General features: G+C 36.9%; 1 protein-coding gene across 3 annotated transcripts in view; it reads left to right on the top strand.

Moving 5' to 3' along the window:
- GLS (glutaminase) overlaps positions 1 to 17,789 on the top strand; it is a 93,423-nt gene that overhangs the window by 9,217 nt on the left and 66,417 nt on the right. For all 3 annotated transcript variants that reach the window (XM_002712344.5, XM_051848346.2, XM_051848347.2), the window contains exons 2-5: positions 7,592 to 7,688; positions 8,045 to 8,166; positions 14,174 to 14,303; positions 15,967 to 16,046. In XM_002712344.5, the coding sequence (XP_002712390.1) occupies positions 7,592 to 7,688; positions 8,045 to 8,166; positions 14,174 to 14,303; positions 15,967 to 16,046 (429 nt within the window). The remainder of the gene's footprint in view (positions 1 to 7,591; positions 7,689 to 8,044; positions 8,167 to 14,173; positions 14,304 to 15,966; positions 16,047 to 17,789) is intronic.

Genomic DNA, 17,789 nt, shown 5'->3' with positions numbered 1-17,789 from the left:
CAAGACAAAGCAACACGTTAGTCATCTGATATAAGTAACTCCCCCCAGTTGTCATTTTGATTAGAGTCTTCAGGAGGCTAGAAGCCTCACCTTAAGTATTTCTCCTGAAATGGAGTGCTAACATCCAAGCATGACTGGTGTGGCAGAGCAGGATGAATTTGTGGGTAATAACAAAGGACCAGCTTTATGGGACTAATTCTGGTCCAAACACTTAAGAGTTGTGTCATTGGACATGTTGCTTGACTTTGAGACTGGCTTAATCTGTGAATTGGGCACAATTGACCCACCTGAATTTGTTTCAAAAGGCTTTTAAGGTAATACAAAATAAAGCAGAATATTTTTTTTTTTTTTTTTTTTTAGCAAAGCCTTAATTGATGTAAGCTGTCACTAATTCAATCAATAATTGGCCTTGGGGTGAAATGGCTTGGCTGATAAGAATTTATCACTTTGTCATACTTTTGATTCATTCTGGTACACTAGTATTTTTATTGTCAGCAGCCATCAGTTCAACCTTTTTTTTTTTTTTTTTTAAGATTTATTTATTGAGAGGTAGAATTATGGAGAGAGAGATCTTCCCATTGGTTCACTCCCCAGATGGCTCTAACAGCCAGAGTCCAGACCATAGCAGTGAGCTGGATCCGAAGAGGAACAGCCGGTATATGAACCAGTATATGGCATATGGGATGTCAGTGGAGGCTTAGTCCACTGTACCACAGCGCTGGCCCCTATCAGCTCAACTTTCAAACCAATGGGTTTAATCTGCTAATTCTGTGCTGGATATATGCTGTCAGTCAGTCAGTCACACTAACTTCAAAGTAATGAACGGATTTAAAAACAACCCCAAATACCAAATATCTTTTTACGGATTATTATTTTAAATTAAGACAAGTAAAAGATCAGCATATTCTTTTGTATTGTTAGCCTCTTTCTTTGATCCCAGTTGTAAAAAAAGATAGTTTTTGATGGTCTGATAAATCTCTCATGATTATATCTGGTTGTATATATGTGTGTGTGTGTGTGTGTGTGTGTGTTTTAAGTTTGAGAGGCAGATAGAAAGTTCTCATCTGCTGGTTCGTTCTCCAAATGTCTGCAATGCTTGAATCTGGACCAGGCCAAAGTCGGGGGCTAAGAACTCAATCCAGGTCTCCCACAAGGGTGACAAGGACTTAATTTTTTGAGCCATCATCTGCTGCCTCCCAGGGTCCACATTAGAAGGAAGTAGAATTAGGTCCATTGGTACTAGAACCCGGACACTCTTGATACAGCATGGGGCATCCTAACCATTGGGCCAAATCCCTGTCCCTATATTATGTGTTTTAAGAGTTATGCAGAGGGGCTGGCACTGTGGCATAGAAAGCTAAACCTCCGCCTGCCATGCCAGCATCCCATATGGGTGCTTGGTGGAGTCCCAGTCGCTCCACTTCTGATCCAGCTCTTTGCTAATGTGTGTGGGAAAGCAGCAGAAGATGGCCAAAGTGTTTGGAGCCCTGTAACCATGTGGGAGACCGGGAAGACGCTCCTGACTCCTGGCTTCAGCCTGGCCCAGTCCTGGCCATTGTGTCTGTTTGGGTGTAAACCAGCAGATGGAAGATCTCTCTCTCCGCCTCTGACTCTTCTCCATAACTCTGATTTTCAGATACATAAATCTTTAAAAAACAAAAGTTATGCAAATATGCCAAAAAAATTAAGAATATTACCCAAGATTTGATTACCCCAGCCTTGAAGATTTATACTTTGGAGAGGGCAGGTGATATGAAACATTTAAAAAATAAGGCAAAAAGTTGATTTTAATTTTCCCCTCCATTCACTTTGCAGTTCTCAGTAAAGATTTGTGTTTCCATTTCCTCCTTTTAAGTCTTTTTTAATTTATAGGATTTTGAAGTGATAGAGGGAATTTGAAGTATTAATATTCCTAGTTACAAATCAAACTTTCCTGATGTCCCCACCCATCAAGACAAATGTATTGCTTCTTCTGTACATTGCAACGCTGTTTTTTACACTTCTTCATAACCTGCTGTGTTTCTGTAGGGTTATCTCTTTAAAAAGAGTGCCAAGAATCTACTTGGGCAAAGTCCTGTGAAACAACTGGGGTGATGATTGATACGTTAAGAGTTTAGGGAGAGGAGGATTATAAACAGAAGGCATGGTAGGTTAAAAAAAAAAAAAAGACAAGCAAACAGGATTTATTTACAGGTCAACAAGTCTAGTCAATCATATTGGAGAATTTATGAGAGAGATACATTAGGAACGGATAGTGCAGAGCTGAATTACAAAGAGCTGAATGCTTGACTGAGAAGTCTGAATTTTCCTTTGGTATTGGGAGCTGGTTGGTCAATATAGTAACAACAGTGTATATTTTCATGTTGTAAAAGTTTTCCCTAAATTTAAACTCCATGTATTTTTTTGGTTAGTCTCCTAATTTATCAGTTGATTTATATGAATTTCTCTCAACCCTAAAAATTGTGTATTAAAATAGCCTATAGCTAGAAACAAGCGCTTTAAAATTTGTACATCCTGTACTGCAGCTGTTTGCTGCTGTTTGTATATATGCAGTGAATACTTACCTGCATCCCTTTGGTCTGTTTTCTTGCTGGAAAGCCCATTCTGTTGCCACGCTTCCAGCTCCTACCCATATTTCAAGTTCAGATCATATTCCACCTCTTGTAAAAAAGCTTCACATTGTTAGCCTGCAGGGAAGTTGCTTTCCAGTGACTGTATGGCTCCTTTCTTGAGATTCCTTTTTATATACCTGTTTTCTGTTTCCCCTTCTAGACTGTAAAAAGTACCTATCATGCTGTGCATGTCATAACTACGTACATCGGATTTTTCTTCTAATTTTTATAAATATCTTTTTTAAATTATTTTCTGACAGGAGAATTGGTGAAAGGTGGAACAGTAGGATGGTAAAAGGATCTTAAAGGCAAAAGTTAGGAAATGAGAGAATAAAAGTTAGGGGAGGAAAAAAAAGATATGAAAGCAAAGATTCTTTAAATTCACTTACCTCCTATGTATATCCTGTTTTTGTTGCTGAGTGTCATAATCATTTTATGGTTTCTCCTCCAGGAGGTCTGTAGGGCTCTCTTGGGTTTATCAATAATTATTGATATGATTTGAAAGCTTGCTATTTTTTTGTTATTAAAACTTAAATACTTATCTCAGATTTCTTAGTAACATTTTCATTACTGAAAACTATAGTTTTTAGTTTTTCAATTTTCTTAACCAAACATAACATTGAAAAGCATTGTCAGTAAATAAAGACATTAAATTAGGGGAGAATAAAGACCATAAGCCAAGAATGATTATTTTGAATAGTTTCTATCTTTTTGGGAGTTTGAGAAGAATATTTTTATTTTGTTTGTTCACTGGACTTGTAATCTTAACTCAGTTTGAGTTTTTAAATGCTAAGCTAGGTACTAATTTCTTATCAATTTTTACAGCTTATTTTGGAAAGTATTTTTTAAAGATAGCTTAAATTCTTTGTCCTGTTGATGAAATTAGCTTCTTATCCTAAAGTAAGGAAATATTTATCTTTTTTGCTGGCCATGGCAATAACATAGCCATCTTAATGTTTTGAACTATGTATCACAAGCCAAAGAAGTGTATTTTTTATGATGCTATTTACATAGCTTTTAGTCAAAGCAAATACCATTTACTGGTGTGATAAATACATAGAAAGCTTATTCTGCAATTTTTAAAAATGATAAACTACCACTATCTGAAATTTATCTGACAAACCGTTTTCTGCAAATAATTGGTATGCTATTATCCACTGACTTATCTAACAGCTGGTTCAGTTTTTTTCTTTAAATATTAGGTCATCAGTAATGTTGAATTCTGTTTAATGGCATTAGACCAGTGTAGGACCTAGAAAACTTGTTTGTACCCTGTAAAAATAATAACTAGCTAGTAAGTTAGAAAGCCAGTACAATATGGTGGTAAATACTTTTGGATTCAGGGAAGCAAGGACTCTAAGTCATTCCTGCAACTTTGTCATGTTTCTTAATCGAGCCTGTTTCCTTATCTGTGTAATGGATAGAGTTATTATTTCTTCAACAAATAATGTTTGTTGAGCCTCTGTTGTATATCAGGAACCATAAAATATTTTGAATAATAATGATACTTCATAAGTGCATTGGAAAATTAGAATGCATGTGAAACATAGCATAGTCTGTGGAACTTAAGTGAGGAGTAAGTTTTAGTTTGCTAAAATACTATAGGTGGGTATTTAAAAATTGTCTAAAAGTTGCTTTAGGGAATATTTACGCAGTTGATATTTGAACAGTACTGGGGTTAGTTGAAAATCCAGGATAAACAACTCCCATGAAACTTAATAATAGTTTGCAGTTGACTGGAACCCTCACTGACGATGTAAACAATTGATTGATGCATATTTTGTATGTTATGTATGTTTTATAAATGAAAAATATGTGAGAACTGCAAGAGATTTTTTTTTACTGCCATAGAGATTTACTGGAGACAGCTGTTCATGGAGAGATGATTAGTATCATAGGGCATTTTAAGTGTATACTCTATACCTGAGCTCACCACAATAGCAGCAAGAGGTGACTACAAAATTATCACAGTGGTACAATGTGTACTACAGTAAATTTTATGCAGTTATGACTTAATACTGCATCCTTACACTTGTTTACATTTCTCTTGAATTCAAATGGTACCATGTATACCTGCTTTTGTGTGCATAAGTTTTGATAAATTTTAACTTTATAATAGTGGTGTGTAGATTTTATTGGAGCAAATGATAAAATAGCCTTACCTACCTTTATTTTATGTAGTCATATTACACCTTTCATTTAATTTTTTGGATATATTTCTAGAATGCCCTGTTTGAGAGATTTTCCAAATTGTTGTAAATCTCCAAAAGAAGAAAATTTATGTGTAAGTGAGCCCACACAGTTCAAGCCCATATTGCTCAAGAGTCAACTGAATGTGCAGGATGTCATGAAATTTTTAAAAATTATTTATTTATTTGAAAGGCAGAGTTACAAAGAGAGAGAGAGAGAGACATCTTCATCCTCCCTCATCACTGACTCTCTGAATATTTGCAGAGTAGGTCAGAGGTAGAGAGAGCAGGTCAGAGCTATGCTCAGCAGGGAAGCCTCTTTGAAACATAGTAGCATATATGAGTTTTTCCTATATAGAAAACTTCCTCAGAATTTAATGGTTTAAAATAAAATGGCTTATAATGAAATAAAATGGGCTTATAATTCTGTGAACTACCGAAGTGAGATGGGCTCAGCTGAGAAGTTCTGCTCTCAGTAAGACTCAGTCATGCATCTTTGGTGAGCTGGAAGTCAGTAGACCCACCCACATCCAACAGGCTAGTTAAAGATCATTTCTTGGGGCCAGCACCATGGCTCATTTGGTTAATTCTCCGCCTGCAGCACTGGCATCCCATATGGTGCCGGGTTCTAGTCCCAGTTGCTCCTCTTCCAGTCTAGCTCTCTGCTGTGGCCCTGGAGGGCAGTGGAGGATGGCCCAAGTGCTTGGGCCCCTGCACCGCATGGGAGACTGGGAAGAAGCACCTGGTTCCTGGCTTTGGATCGGCGTAGTTCTGGCCGTAGCAGCCATTTGGGGGATGAACCAACGGAAGGAAGACCTTTCTCTCTCTCTCTCACTGTCTAACTCTTATCTGTCAAATAAATAAATAAAAAAGGTCATTTATTTATTTGATGTAGTTATGCTTCCCAAGGTCAGCAAAAGGACAAGTCACAATGTCTAAGCACTTTTCATACCTCTGCGTGCATCATATTTGCTAATTCTCATTGGCCAAAGCAAATAATTGTGGGGCCTGCTCAGGTTTGAAGCATGGGAGAGAGTCCAACTTTTTTTTTTTTTTTTTTTTAAGATTTATTTATTTATTTGAAAGGCACAGTTACAGAGAAACAGAAGCAGAGAGAGAGAAGTCTTCTTTCTGCTGGTTCACTCCCTAAATGGCCGCAACAGCTAGAGCCGGACCAGTCTGAAGCTAGGAGCTTCTTCCAGGTCTCCCATGTGGGTGTAGGAGCCCAGAGACTTGGGTCACCCTCTACTGCTTTCCTAAGCCATAGCAGAAAGCTGGATTGGAAGTAGAGCAGCCAGGAATCAAACTGACGCTCATGTGGGATGCTGGCACTGTAGGCGATGGCTTTACTCACTACGCCAGTGTCAACCCCCCGACTCTTTTTTGTAAAGATTTATTTATTTATTTGAAACACAGAGTTATAAAGAGAGGGAAAGACAGAGAGACAGATCTTCCATCCATTGATTCACTCTCCAAATGGCCATAAGGGCTAGAACTGGGCCGGACCAAAGCCAGGATCCTCCTCAGGTCTCCCATGTGGGTGCAGGGTCCCAGTACACTTGGACCAACTTCCTCTGCTTTCCCAGGCCAATAGCAGGGAGCTGGATTGGAAGTGGAACAGCTAGGCCTTGAACTTGTGCCGATATGGGATGCCCACTCTGTAGGCTACTGCTTAACTTAGTACGTCACAGTGCCAACCCTGATGTGTTTCTAATAGTATATTTAATAGGCCGGCGCCGCGGCTCACTAGGCTAATCCTCCTCCTTGCGGCGCCGGCACACCGGGTTCTAGTCCTGGTCGGGGTGCCGGATTCTGTCCCGGTTGCCCCTCTTCCAGGCCAGCTCTCTGCTGTGGCCAGGGATTGCAGTGGAGGATGGCCCAAGTGCTTGGGCCCTGCACCCACATGGGAGACCAGGAGAAGCACCTGGCTCCTGGCTTTGGATCAGCGCGGTGCGCCGGCCATAGCGGCCATTGGAGGGTGAACCAACGGCAAAAGGAAGACCTTTCTCTCTTTCTCTCTCACTGTCCACTCTGCCTGTCAAAAAAAAAAATGTATATTTAATAGTAAATTTTTAATACTTTTTTTTTCTAAAATTAAGATTTGTGGAATTTGATTTGTACATGTACACCTGGATCATACTAGAAATAATAACTTGTTTGAATAGAGAGTGTTCAAAGGAGTGAATGTACTGGATCAGCTAATCTTGAAATAACCCCATGAGATAGGCATTATTGTTCTTACTCAGATGAAGAAACTGAACTACACAAAGTTTAGTTAATTTACCCGAGGTTACACAGTTAGTACTATAACCGGGATTCAACACCTTGTGCATTTGATCTTAACTCTAGTCCAGTAGTTAATTGTGGTCGCTCCTAGATTTTACAATCAGTTTAACTATTTGAATAACTCATAAGATCATCATGTTAAGCAAAACCAACCAAAGTATTGCCTCTTCCCTGAACATTTACTGATCTCTGTAATTAGTGTTGGGTTGTATAGGAAGGTATCACAACAGATGACTAGGCATTAGAGTAGCTAGAGTTGGTAATTAGAATTTCAAACTCTGTGATTAAAAATATCCGTATATTAATGAATCATTTTGTTACTTGTTTTTCAGTGTGGTTCCTGGTGATATGTTTGACTTCATTAAATCAGCATTTATTATGATTATAGTTTTGATGAATAGATCAGCTTAGACTGGATCAGTGATTATTTAATAAAGGATTTAGTTAAAACCTGTTAAAATGGTTACACAAGGATTAATTTTGTATTTTTTTCTCCCCCTTTAGTAAAGTAAAACAGGGTCTGTTACCTAGCTTGGAAGATTTGCTGTTCTATACAATTGCAGAAGGACAAGAGAAAATACCTGTTCATAAATTCATTACAGTAAGTTTTTATCTTTCTACCTTAATATTTTAAAAACTCTGTAATACTAAGTCAGTAATACAGTATTATTGAATTGTAGGGTTAAAGTTCATCTGACATGTAGATTCTGACTGACCCTGTCTCTCTTAACTACATTTCCAAATTTTTATCATACTTATTTCAAGGTAATCTATGAAAGAAAAAAAGAAACAATGAGAAACTTGTCCAAAAAGTGGATAATAGTGACACTAAAATGCCATATACATATTCAAGTCTTGGGTAGATATTTTTGTATACAGGAATAAAACTTGTAGTTGGAATAAGCCTATACATTATTTGCACTATATATTTACAAACTCTTATTTTTTTAAAAACAGGCACTCAAATCTACAGGATTGCGAACGTCTGATCCCAGGTTGAAAGAGTGTATGGATATGTTAAGATTAACTCTTCAAACAACGTCAGATGGTGTCATGCTAGACAAAGATCTTTTTAAAAAGTAAAAATTTCTGCCAAACCTTTAATGGTGATATGCTATGCTGTATGGTGATTTTGCTTTTTAAAACAGAATTGCATCTTTGAAGGCCAGTGCTTCCTGTGTACATGAAAAAAAGGATTTATAAACATCATTTGTCTGAAAAACAGTGATGGTATACATTGAGTTTCTATACTACACTAGGCTAAGAGTATGCAGTCTTTAAATCTGTTCTGAGGAGATTCAGCCATTGGTATTTCCAGTTTACCTTATCTGGAGATTGCATTCACTTTGAGCACCTCCTTTATCCTGTCCTTGCTTAGATTGATTTCCAGTTCATCTGCATGGCTTTCTCCACAGGGCTTCTAGTTCTCACAAGGTGATTTAGATGACATCAAAAAGTGAGAGGGCTTCAGACAGCCCTGTATCCCTTAGATTTATATATCTTTGCTATCTTTTTCTTTCTTCTCTTCAGAAATATTCATACAAAGGATTTTGATGATTTCATTTCCTTCAAAACAGTTAAGAACTAAAGAGAGCTTTGGAGATTAAAGCCCTGATGTGCTTGAATGAGGCTCTTTTGATTCCTATATTTGCATATGTTTGTTATTTTTCTTCATTAATTGTTTCTGTTTAATGAACAATGTTTGTAATGGATCTTAGGGTTAAAAATAGTATTTTTACTAATAATTTCTACTAATAATTAAGTGGGAACAAGTATAAAACTGCACTATTGTTATTATAAGATATTGCCTTTTTCTAGAATAGCCTAGGTTGAGATGGATCCAAAGATTTGCAGCATCTACTTTATATGTATGTATATGTATGTATTTACCTCTGTTTTACTTTGTTTTGGGGATTGAATGATTTGTTCTAAACATCTCCAGGGAATGTCCTAGATTGTTAAATCATCTGAAGGTCTAAGTATTTAACAGAGCTTCTGTAAATTTCCTGGTATGCCTTGAAGCATTGCTGAGAATTCTGGGGTTTTGGTTTTAAAGCAAGAGGTTCTCAGTTCTATTAACTCAAGTGTAGATCTTAGATCCTTGTTGCAATTGGTTTTTAGGAATTTTGAATCTCTAGAACCCGTTTATTTGTGAAGGAAAATAATTCACTTATCTAGACTTACCTGTGCCTTTACAGTAAGGATTATTTTATTTTTAGCGTTCATGAATTATTTGTGTCAAGTACCCTGATTATTGTGGCTTCTGGCGAGGCATTTTTATTTATCTGTGAATGGAGTTGTCAGAGAGATGGTAGGTGAGAGGAACTGGTTTTGGAATTTTAAGTAGAAGCAGTATTTTACACAGTTTTAATACTGTGTAAAATGTCTTGAGCTTTATCAACATGTTGCTGTGTTTAAAAGCAGTTTACTCTTGATTATGAAGGCAGGAAGCCACAATCATAAACTTTTCTACCTATAATTAAAATAATAAATACCATAATTTTAAGCACTAATCCAATTTTGGTGGGGGGAAAAAACCCTGATTGTAATACAGGTAGTTCCCAACTTGACACTGCTTACTGGTCTATATTAGTGAGTTGAAGGCATAGGGACTTCTCCATCCCAAGATGAGGTGACTGAAAACCTCCATTAACCTTTCCTGGAAAGGTGATCCAGAAAAGTTCCTTTTCTGTTTTCAAATATAATAAATTATCTAGTATTGCCAGAAATAAACTGTTTCACCTCCGTACAGCTTGGGAAGAATTATTTAAGCAAGGAATTCATTTTCCTCAAGAAATAATTTATAAAGGTGGATAGGTTTAGTTGATGTCAACATATTATTTTACCAAAAATATATTGCAGATTAATTTATTTGGGTTATGTGGTAATCTGAGAAGCAACTGTTATGTATGACTTTTTCTTTAACATAGGAAAATGAGTTCTAAGCATTCTTTTTAGGCTGTAATGTATTTGAAATTTGGAGACTGCCTGTACCCATCTAGATAATCAATTTTAATGCTAATACATAAAAATAATAGGAGTAAAACATTTTGTGTTGAAAATCAATCTTTCATTCATGTATTTTTTTTAATCTTGTAGGTATTAGAACTATTTTTATGTGTAATCAGAATTTTCCTCCTATTTTATTTTTGGAGAAAGTAAATGACAATCTTTGCATTTGCATTTATATCTTGTTAGATTTTCCTAAAACATTTTATATCTATTAATGATATTTTGTAAAACATTGAAGTACATTGCAAGTGTTGGTTAAGATACTTGACAAAGGACAGAACATGATTATTCCCAGTTTACAGATAAGAATACTGAACAAAGAGAAAGGTGGAACTTGCTGAAAATCAGTATAAGCACCTCTCCCTCAGAGTTCATTTTATATGATTTCCAATTTTCTAGTTAGACTTATGATGGCTGTATTAAAATAAGTTTACCAGTGAAGGCTATTGCTGTAGCTTTGCCATCACCTTCTAGAGCAAAAAACCCCTGAAGTTTCACTGACTACACAGTTTTGTTGATTATAAATGGGTCTTTTAAAACTGCTGATGAATTTTGAATTGTTAAATAGTGATAGGTTAATAACATAATTTAATCCCATAGTTTCTTTCTTTTTTTTTTTTTTTTAATTTATTTGACACATAGAGTTAGAGAGAGAGAGAGAAAGGTCTTCCTTCCATTGGTTCACCCCTAAATGGCCGCTATGGCCGGAACTACGCTGATCCAAAGCCAGGAGCCAGGTGCTTCCTCATGGGAGACCATGCAGGTGCAGGGGCCCAAATACTTGGGCCATCTTCCACTGCCCTCCAGGGCCACAGCAGAGAGCTGGACTAGAAAAGGAGCAACCGGGACTAAAACCCAGCACCATATAGGATGCTGGTGCCTCAGGCGGAGGATTAACCAAGTGAGCCATGGCGCTGGCCCCATAATCCCATATTTTCTTATTTACAGCTTCTTTAAAAATGAGGAGGTAGAGTTGATTTGATATAGATAAAAGTAGTAATTTCAGAGCAGACATTATCCTAATTTTTGCTCTCTGAGAAAAGTATTCTATTGTATAAATCCCTTGCAGCCTTGATATTTGAAAATTGAATTTTAGAAGCTATTAGAAACATTAAATGTTAAAGAAATGGTAGTATTTTTTAGATTAACATGAAAAATATCAAAAAATTTATTAAAGTAGATACTTGTTAGCTCTAGGATGTCAGTATTACATCTAACATTGATGGTCTGTTGGGACTATAATTTTATTTATTTATTTATCTGAGAGGAGACAGAGAGGTCTTCCATTTGCTGGTTCACTTCCCAAATGGCCACAAAGACTGGAGCTGGGCCAATCCGAAGCCAGGAGCAGGTTTCCCATGTGGGTGCAGGGGCCCAAGCATTGGGCCATCTTCTACTGTATGACTGGGCTATCAGCATGGAGCTGGATTGGAAGTGGAGCAGCCAAGACTGGAACCGGCGCCCTTTTGGGATGCCTGCACTTCAGGCTGAGGCTTTACCTCCTATGCCACAGTTCCAGTCCCGGGACTATGATATTTTTATGTTGTAATGGGGAGAGGGTTATCATTGAAGCATTAACAATTTATTAGGATTTTATTTTAAGCCTGTGTTAATTTTATGTAACCAAATGAACATATATTCTGAATTTTTATTAGTAGTTAAAATATAAAAGCTAATTTTAAATTTTACTTTCATGTTGCCCTCTAGTAAAACATAAAATATGGAGATTCTCATTTATCACACAGTAAGAAATATTGAGTGTTAACTTCTTCACTTATGATTAGTGAAATGATTTTTTTTAAATGTTGCTGTTATTTCTGCCTAGTTTTCTTTATTTTTTTTTTTATTTGACTGGTAGAGTTATAGACTGAGAGAGAGAGGTCTTCCTTCCGTTGGTTCACCCCCAGATGGCTGCTATGGCCGGAACTGTGCTGATCAAAAGCCAGGATCCAGGTGTTTCCTCCCTGTCTCCCGTGCGGGTGCAGGGGCCCAAGCACTTGGGCCATCCTCCACTGCCCTCCAGGGCCACAGCAGAGAGCTGGACTGGAAGGGGAGCAGCCGGGACTAGAACCCGGCGTCCATATGGGATGCAGGCCCTGTGAAATGATTTTTGATTAGTGGAAGTTACTCAATATCTTAGTCTTATTTTCTTTATCTGTATGATGGAAAAATTCTCAAAGTGTTAATGTTTTGAAGATTAAATAGGGTGACTAGTATATGAAACTTAGTAATTTTTTTTTAAAGTAAAATGCCATTTTTCCCCTCCTCCTTAAAGAAAGCTGCAAATAGATTATTACATCATTTATTCATGTGGAATCTTGTTACAGAAATAACTTCTGACAATAATGATGACTTTTAATACTTCAGATGTCAACATTTGAGATTTTATGTGTTAATGGCTCCCATTTAAGATTCAGTGTAGTTGGTGTTACGACTCAACACCTGTGTCTAGCAAGTCTTCATCAACTAAGTATTCTATTATTGAATAACTGAAACTGCCTAATCCTAGGAAGACTCATAATAAACTTAGTGTATTTAGTTGGCTGTAATCTATTTTCAAAAGTGTTCCTTAAGGTTCTATTAATATATTGGTTTTCTGGCTTAAATTCTTTTCAGTACAAACTAGAATATTGATTCAAATTAGATTTCATGCCCTTCTGTCCCTGTAGTTTATCACATCTTTTGTGTGTGTGTTTTTTTTTTAAGATTTCATTTATTTATTTGAGAGGTAACGTTATAGAGAGATAAAGAGGGAGAGACAGAGAGAAAGGTCTTCCATCTGCTGGTTCACTCCCCAAGATGGGCACCAGGAGCCAGGAGCCTATTCCTGGCAGGTTAAGGGACCCAAGGACTTGGGCCATCTACCACTGCTTTTCCAGACCATAGCAGAGAGCTGGATTGGAAGAAGAGCAGCCAGGACATGCGATTCTGGTGCTACAGGTGGAGTCTTAGCCCACTACACCATAGCACCGGCCCCATGTCTTTGATTTTTAACAGTGAGACATTTTTGTTTGGCATTCTGATATTTTTGGTGATTCAATAATGTAAAATTAATTATTAAGCAACTCTCTTTGAAACTTTATGTAAAATTATATTTACTTTTACAAATATTTTGGTATTATTTCATTTAAGAGAAATTTTGACTAAAGTTATTTTATCTCCAATTCTTTAAGTTAGAAATAGATGTTTTGTAAAATAATTCAGGAGAAAGATGTTAAATGTACAATGTTTATGTTTTTGTGTGTGAAATATTGGTTAATGTTCAAAGGAACCAGGAGGTGTGTTACTGAGTTTACTTAATTAAAAACAGATTTTTTTTTTAAGACTATTTTTCATTTATTTGAAAGGCAGAGTTGGAGAGGAGTAGAGATGCAGAGGACAGTGATCTTCATCTGCTGGTTCACTACCCAAATGGCTGCAGTGGCCAGGGCTATGCCAGGCTGAAGCCAGGAGCCCAGAGCTTCTTGGTCTCTCACGTGGGCACAAGGGCCCAAGGACTTGAACCATCTTCCTTAGTTTCCCCAGGCACATTAGCAAGGAGCTGGTCTTGAACCAGTGCCCATATGGAGTGCTTACGTCATAGGCAGAGGCTTAACCTGCTATGCCACAATGCCAGCCCCCCAAAATATTATCTTAACCATGTCATTAAAGACTGATTGTTGTCATGCTGAATGTTTTATTTCATTTTTTTAATTTTTAAAGATCTATTTATTCGAAAGAGTTAATGAGACAGGGATGCTGAATGTTTACCAATTCTTATAGGGTAAGAAGTTTGTTACAGATGCTCTGAGTATTTAAATCTGGTGGAATGCTCTGTTATTGTTCATCTTTGCAGTTTTTAGGTACAACTAATTCTGACTTCTTCAACAGCTTAAAAAAAGCTACATGAAAGACTGCTGGAAGGAAAGGAAATAATATAAAAAGAATGTAATTTATATAATTTAGTTGTATAAACTTATGACTTTTTCTTATCTGAATATGAGACTAATATTAATATTGTAATTGTACTGTTATTACCAAGTACTAATATTTGAAACACAGCTAGTCTATTAATTTTTTTTTTACATTTCACAGATGTGTTCAAAGCAACATTGTTTTGTTGACACAAGCTTTTAGAAGAAAGTTTGTCATTCCTGACTTTATGTCTTTTACCTCACACATTGATGAGTTATATGAAAGTGCTAAAAAACAGTCAGGAGGAAAGGTAATGCTTTTGATGTTCATGTTTTCCTAACCCAGTCACTTAATAAATTTCGAGCAACTTGAGGCATAGACAGTAAAATTGTGTAGTATCCTTGTGTTTTGCTAATTAGGTAACTTAAATGAAGCTACTAGATTTAGTGTCTTAAAAAGTTTTTAAATATTTAACTTTGTTACAAAGAGGAAATCTAATTTGAAGGCATCTTTTTAATTTTCAAATGATCAAGATGATTTGTAAAATTTTAATTAAAACATTTTATTGGGAATTTCTGCAGATGTGTTTATCCTTGAATCTTAAATGAAATGTTCCAATTTTTAAAATCCTCTAAATAATACTAGGGGCTATTTTGTTTAATCGACTTGCAAAGCTTTGTTATAGGTTTAGGTAGCTTTAGTATGATACGAGCTTAATAATATTTTTAGACATTAGTTCTAATTTTTTTGTGAAACTCTACCAGCATTTATGACCCTGGTTAAAGAAGTTCTTTACTTTTTTTTAAAGAAGTCAAATTCAAGTTTCTCTCATATTTTAAAGATTTATTTTATTTATTTGAAAGAGTTATAGAGACTAGAGACAGAGAGAATCTTCCATATGCTGGTTCACTCCCCAGATGGCTGCAATGGCCAGGACTGAGCCAGGCAGAAGCCAGGAGCCAGGAACTTCTTACAGGCCACCCAAGTGGGTGCAGGGGCCTAAGCACTTGGACCATTCTCCACTGCTTTCCTAAGCATGTTACAAGGGAACTGGATTGGAAGTGGAGCAACTGGTACTCCAGCAGGCGCTCATGGGATGCTGGTGCTGTCGGCCAGGGCTTTAACCCGGTGCCCCACAGTGCCAGCCCCTCTTTTTTAAAAAATATTTATTTTATTTACTTGACAGAGTTACAGAGAGAGGTAGCCACACAGAGAGAAAGAGAGGTCTTCTATCTGCTGGTTCACTCTCCAAATGGCTGCAACTGCTGGAACTGAGCCTATCCAAATCCAGGAGCCAGGAGCTTCTAACGAGGGTGCAGGGGCCCAAGGACTTGGGATATCTTCTACTGCTTTCCCAGGCCATAGCAGAGAGCTGGATTGGAAGTGGAGTAGGCAGGACTCAAACCAGCGCCTATATGGGATGCCAGCACTACAGGCTGGGGTTTAACCTGCTGTGCCACGGCACAAATGGCTGCCAAAGCCAGGGCTGGGCTGGGCTGAAGCCAGGAGCCAGGAGCTTCTGAGTTTCCCATGTGGGTGCAGGGGCCCAAGGTCTTGAGCCATCTTACCTTGCTTTCCCAGGCGCATTAGCAGGGAGCTGGATCAGAAGTGAAACAGCCTGGACACATATGGGCAACCCTATGGAATGTGGGCACTGCAGGAGTTTGCTTAACCTTCTGTGCTACAGCACTGGTTCCAAGTTATTTTTTCAGACTCTCCTCTTACAGGGAGAAAGGAGGCATTGGAAAACATAAGGGATGTGGAGATTGGGAAGTCACTTCAGATCTCACTCAAAATCCTTAAGTCTGTTATGCTCTTATTTTTTTCGAACATTGTTTAAAAAGATAAACCTGTAAAGCTACTGCATATCATAAAGTGTGACTGTTAGAAGCTAAATAAGAAATTTTGGGGTAGAAGAAAATGTGTTTTTGCCTGAATTATATTTGAGAATTTCTTTCTAATATTTTGGATAGGTTGCAGACTATATTCCTCAACTGGCCAAGTTCAGTCCTGATTTGTGGGGTGTGTCTGTCTGTACAGTAGATGGACAGAGGTAAGTTTATTTGAAATACATGAAAACCAATTCATTTTTGCATAACAGTGAACTTAAGATGGAGGAGACCATTGTTTATAACAAAAATTATTCCCAACAAGATAGAATTTCAAGGCAGCAAAGAAGTTTAGATTTTCATTTAATATTTAAAAGCTGAACTGAAATGGTAACTTTTTTACTAAGTTTTGATGTATTATATCTATATAAATATCATTGTAGTTCTGAGTATTCAACTACCTTTGGCTTCAGATTTTTTAGGAAAAGTAGACTTGTCAAAAGATGACATTAAAAAAATGACATTGTGTAATGAACTGACCACTAATAAAGTCTTCACATCATTGCTTACCATTGGTTACTCACCTTGTCATTATATTTGTTCCTTAGGTCCTGATATGAGTAGTATGAGTTAAGACAGTGAAGCATAGCATATTTAACTTTCATTAGTTGTTTACAAAGTGAAATGTTAATTGCAAAATAGGCAGAATAACATGAAGTTTACGAAAGCCATAGTTAGGAAACACTCACTTTGCAGGTACAGACAGCTGCTGACAAATAAGGAACTTACAAAATTATAATAAAGAGGATTGTGATGTGAGAGTACTTTAAAGAGAGTGATTTAATTTTAAAGATCGAAGAATGGAAAGAGATCCTTGAAAAATAGTAAAGCTATGGAATATTTTTTTCATGAAGCATCGTTTTTCTTTTTTTTTCTCTTTTTCTTTATTTTCTTTTTATTTTCTGGACAGTGAGACAGAGAGAAAGGTCTTCCTTTGCTGTTGGTTCACCCCACAATGGCCGCTATGGCCGGCGTGCTGCGGCCGGCGCACCGCGCTGATCCAAAGCCAGGAGCCAGGTGCTTCTCCTGGTCTCCCAGGCGGGTGCAGGACCCAAGGACTTGGGCCATCCTCCACTGCACTCCCGGGCCACAGCAAAGAGCTGGACTAGAAGAGGAGCAACCGGGACAGAATCCAGCACCCCGACCAGGACTAGAACCTGGGGTGCTGGTGCCGTAGGCGGAGGATTAGCCTATTGAGCCACGGTGCTGGCCAGCATTCTTTTTCCTACGCTAAAAATCAGTAATTTGGCTTTGTAAGAAAAATTATGCTGTAAAAAAAAATCGATGTTTTTCCATTAATTTAAAATTGAGCTCACAGATACAACCTGTTTTGGTTTTTATTAGTTATTTTTAAAAATTCAAGTTTAACTTAAATGAAGTAAGATGTACTACCCATTAATGTATATTCAGTTTGATTGATTATATTAGAGATACAATTTTTTCAAAAACTTAAGTCATTTATTTAATCTTATGATTTCGGTTTTACTTTTTAAAATGATATCCCAATTAAAGCTTTTTTCCTCTGAAATTTTGTTTGTATCATTACTGTAAGCACTTTTTATTTTTTACTATTCTTAAGTATTTTCAACACCAAAAACATTTGGTTTGGCTCATTCATTTTGAATATAAGGAATCTGAGATCAGAGTTGACATGATGTTGATAAAGGTAGAATGAACACTGAGGTCTCTTAACTAATCCATTTTCTTCCTATTGTAGTCTTTTAAAGTCTGCTTAACACTTGATGTGTGTTGAATTACATGTTGAGTGCTGAGAAGTAAATTACAATAGGGAGTGTTATTCCTGGTTTTGCATTTTGAGGTAATAGTTTATTATGTAATAGAAAATTTTGAATTTGGAGGAAATTATCATGTAGTTCTTGAACATTGATTTATCTGTTTGTAAACAG

This window comes from Oryctolagus cuniculus, chromosome 3, assembly GCF_964237555.1.
Source record: "Oryctolagus cuniculus chromosome 3, mOryCun1.1, whole genome shotgun sequence".
NCBI classification, from domain to species: Eukaryota; Metazoa; Chordata; class Mammalia; order Lagomorpha; family Leporidae; genus Oryctolagus; species Oryctolagus cuniculus.
Note: the sequence above shows the minus strand (reverse complement) of the source record. Positions and strands in the feature narration are given on the sequence as shown.